The 4,180-nt window shown below is 57.5% G+C and overlaps 1 protein-coding gene across 1 annotated transcript in view; it reads right to left on the bottom strand.

The window, feature by feature from the left end:
* Positions 1-450: 450 nt before the first annotated feature.
* The window catches only part of MUC2 (mucin 2, oligomeric mucus/gel-forming), a 49,660-nt gene continuing 45,930 nt past the window's right edge, over positions 451-4,180 (bottom strand). Inside the window, exons 59-60 of the mRNA XM_007465997.1 lie at positions 3,560-3,727; positions 451-517 (exon numbers count right to left, since the gene is read on the bottom strand). Coding sequence (XP_007466059.1) covers positions 451-517; positions 3,560-3,727 — 235 coding nt within the window. The remainder of the gene's footprint in view (positions 518-3,559; positions 3,728-4,180) is intronic.

The following is a 4,180-nucleotide window of genomic DNA, read 5'->3' as shown; positions in this document are numbered from 1 at the left end:
TCGGCCCCTCCTCTCTGTGAATCACCGCACAGCCGCTACCCCCTTCTGCTTCGCAAGGCCTCTGAGCCAGGAGGTGTCAGCCGGTTTGGAGGGAAAGTGTCAGAACGACGGGGTCTGTCCCGCCCTCCTCAGCAGTGGGGCGGAGGCCACACGGATGCTTCTTGTCTGCACACAGGGCTGGCCCACCTGCCTTATTTAGCTTTGAGATTTATGGGGTTTTAACTAAGCCCTATCTAATGACGCAGTCACTGGTCAGCACCCAGAGTGGGAGACAGAGAGAGTGAGAGAGACACAGAAAGAGAGAGGGAGAGAGAGGCAGAGACACAGAGCTGCTGAGAGGGAGAGAGCTCGAGGCTGCCTTGCTAGGTGGGGGGCTGGGCGGGTAGGGAGGGGACAGTGGGAGGCCGTGGGAGGCGGACTGGATGAAGGCCTTCTGGCCGCTCTCTGGTCTCAGCTCTCAGCAGGCTCCTGGGCCATGAGGTCGGAGTCAGAGGCTGGCTGCAGTGTCCCAGTCGGCCTAGGGGAAAGACGGGTATCGTAATGGCAATGGCAGGCAGGCCCGTGGACCAGCCCACCCAGAATCTCTCCTCCTTCCCTCTCTTCCAAGCACCTGGGCTGGCCGGTCAAGCCTGTAAAGGCTCCTCCCCCAGAGGGTTCAGGTGAGGGTCTGACCAGGAGGGGTCTGGTCAAGGGGAATGCGTCTAGGTGCGTCTGAGGGTCTGGGCCCATCCCTACTTTCTCCTCAAGAAGACCCTGGAGAATCCCAAAGCAACTGACAGCAGGCTCCCAAGCACTCATGCACCATGTTCACAGCAGCCCAGAGACAGAGGTAAACCAAGTGCCCGTCGAAGGGTGAGTGGATAGATACACAAAATGTGCTCTATCCATAAATGGATATCAGCCTTAAAAAGGAAGGATATCCTGCCACAGGTTACATCCTGGGTGAACCTTGAGGACATGATGCTTGGTGAAATAAGCCAGACACAGAAGGACAAATCCTGTCTGATTCCACCCACATGAGGTCCCTGGAGGAGTCACATCCATAGAGACAGGAAGTAGACGGTGGGCCCAGGGCTGGGGGTGGTTGAGTGTTTCATGGGAACAGGGTTTCGATTTGGGAGGATGAAAAACTTCTGGAGGTGGATGGGGGTGAAGGTTGCACAACAATGCGAATGTGCCTCATGCCCCTGAGCTGTGCACTTAGACGTGGCAAGATGGTAAATTCTATATTATATGTTTCTTATCACAAATAAAATTTTTTTTAATTTTAATGGAGAGGGCTTCCCTGGTGGCGCAGTGGTTAAGAATCCGCCTGCCAATGCAGGGGACACGAGTTCGAGCCCTGGTCCGGGAAGATCCCACATGCCGCGGAGCAACGAAGCCGTGCGCCACAACTACTGAGCCTGCGCTCTAGAGCCCGCGTGCCACAACTACTGAGGCCCACGTACCTACAGCCCGTGCTCCGCAACAAGAGAAGCCACCGCAATGAGAAGCCTGCGCACCGCAACAAAGAGCAGCCCCCGCTCACCGCAACTGGAGAAAGTCCGCGTGCAGCAACGAAGGCCCAATGCAGCCATAAATAAATAATTTTTTAAAAAATTTTTTATGCAGAGGAAAAGTGTTAAAGTAATAATGGAATGTTTTTCCCACAGTGGAAAACAAAAGGCCTCAGAAGGAAGGGACGCAAATGCAGCCCAACAAGAGAGAAACGGAAAACAGTCCCTGGACACGACACAGTGAAACGTCAGGACAAAACGAACTCCTGCAGGAGGGCTGCTGGCGGAGATGGACCATTCCAGGTGCTGGCCCAGCGCCGAGGTGGTGGAGCCCCCGTCCCGGCTGAGAGGATATGCCCATCGCCAGGACCACTCGGGAAACCGTTTGCCTGACGTAGGACAAAGCGGTTCCAAGAGAGATGGTGGCTGCACCGCCCGAAACACTGCGCCAATGATTACTGCAACTTCATTAACAGTAGCCAGACACTGGGTACGGCTGCGACCCTTGACTGCCAGGACAGGGCACCGGGCACAAGTGGCTTTTGATCAACAGAAGTTCATTCACTCCGTCCTGGGGGCGGGGAGTCCCAGATTAAGGGGCCTGCGGGGCTGGCCCCTGCCCCGAGGCTCTGCGGGGTTCTGTCGTGCGCTCCCCCTCAGCTCTGGGGTGTTTGCTCCAGTCTTTGGTGTGCTTGGAGTCTGGAAGCATCACCCTGATCTCTGCCCTCATCTTCACGTGACATCCATCCTCCCTGGTGTGTGTCTGTCTACAAACCTCCCCTTCTAATAAATACCAACCATACCGGATTAGGGTCCAGCCAAATGACCTCATTTTAACTCAATCACCTCCAGAAAGACCCTATTTCCAAACAAGTCACATTCCAAGGTACTTGGTGTTCGGACGCTGACATATGAATTTGGGGGGCATACAGTTCACCCCATGGCACTGGGAGTAACCAGATGTCCACCAATAGTAGGGTGAATAAATAATTGTGGTAAAGCTGCAACACAGTACCACTCAGTAATTAAAAGGATGAATTTCTGCTACTCACAACACGCATAAACCTCACGGACAAAGGGTACCTACTTACAATTCTGTGGGTGTGAATCATAAGAACAGGGGAGATGGTGAGAGAAACCAGAAGGACCCTGCAGGGCACCCGAGGGGCTCTGGGTCCTGGGTCGGGGGACGGCAAATTCCTCAGGCCTCTTGTTACCAAGCCTCCATCACACCTCAACTACCAGGGTGCGGGGGGTAGAAGACGGTAGGATTCTGAAAGAGATGCGGTCGACCTTGAACTTCTCCACGCACACTGGTTATGGGACCAAGGAGTGATATGTTTAAATGCTGAAAGAAAAGAACTCTGAACTTTATTTAATATTTGAGCCAACTGTTGCTCCACCTCGAGGGCATTAAAGGACCCTCAGGTTCGGGGGTCCTGGGAGAGCTCGCCGCAGACGTGTGGGTGCTGAGAGACAGCGTGAGGGGTGGGGGTTGTGACACCCCGGAAGCGCTCACCACCATCCTGGACACTGCAGCCAAATGCAAGGAAGAGCTAGACTTACGTGAGCTTCAGTCGGAACTCCAGACACTTGAGCTTCGTGGCCCGCGGGCCGCTTGGGGCACCTCCACCCGTGGCCGGGCTGTGCTGCCCTAGGGGCCCTCACCCATCACCACCCCCGGACACCCGACGGGCTCTGGGCAGTGGCTGGAGATGCCCCCGGCACAGCCACCCGGGGGTAGCGACAGAGGAGACAGCCGTCTCCCACCCAACCCAGCGCCGGCCCTCAGGTTCAAAGGTGCAATCGGCACTGGCCCTCCCGGCGAGCCTCTGTCGGGCCTATCTGTAAAATATGGTACCACCTCACTGCCAGAAGGACGGGCAGAAGACTCCCCGCCCCTGGGTAAACTTCCGTGGCCTGGCACGTGGCCCATCTCTGACCAACAGGCCAAAGGTCCCTGAAATGCCTGCGGTTTAGCCAAGAGCTGTTGTTCGGGGGCTGGGCTTGTGTGAGCCCTGATTTCACAGATGGGAGGCCGCTGTGAACACTGGTGTCCTTACAGGATGCCTCCCCCGAGACCCCCGTCCAGGCGTCGTTCGCAGGAAGTGTCCTGAAAGCTGACACTAAGTAGCGAGCACCCGGGGCCCACTTTGTGGAGTTCGCCCTGCAAGTTCTCCGTGTGGGGCCCCATCCTCAAGCAGAAGCGGTAGAGGGCAGCCCAGGCAGTGCTGGGGGGCGGGCGTCAACGAGGCTCCCTGGGGTGGGGTCTGGCCGGGAACTGGAGCCACGGCCTGCCCTGCAGCTTGGCCCAGAGCTGCTGTCCCCCGAGCAGGAAGTGGGAACATGACCAGCTCGCTCACTGCCCTGGAGATGGTGAGTCACAGGGAACGGCCACTTCCTGGTCCTCGGGGCAGCCCAGGGACAGCCGAGAAGAGAGGACACCGCTGGCCCCATGCCACCAGTGGGGGGCAGGCCTCCGACGCCAGGTGGCGATGTCCCCAATCTCTCTGGGGCCTTGTTAACAGGCCCGCTGACGCCGAGGACGTTGGGGATGGAAAATGGCCAGCTACCCCCCCACCCCATAGCACAGGAGGAGGTGGCCTGGCTGCAAGGCCTGGGTACCCATTTCTCAGCCACGTGGTGCAAGGATGGCCGCGGGTCCCAGCTCTGCGGCGGGCGGG

Source organism: Lipotes vexillifer, unplaced genomic scaffold (genome assembly GCF_000442215.2).
Source record: "Lipotes vexillifer unplaced genomic scaffold, Lipotes_vexillifer_v1.1 scaffold1094, whole genome shotgun sequence".
NCBI classification, from domain to species: domain Eukaryota; kingdom Metazoa; phylum Chordata; class Mammalia; order Artiodactyla; family Lipotidae; genus Lipotes; species Lipotes vexillifer.
This window is presented reverse-complemented; position numbering and strand designations above follow the sequence as displayed.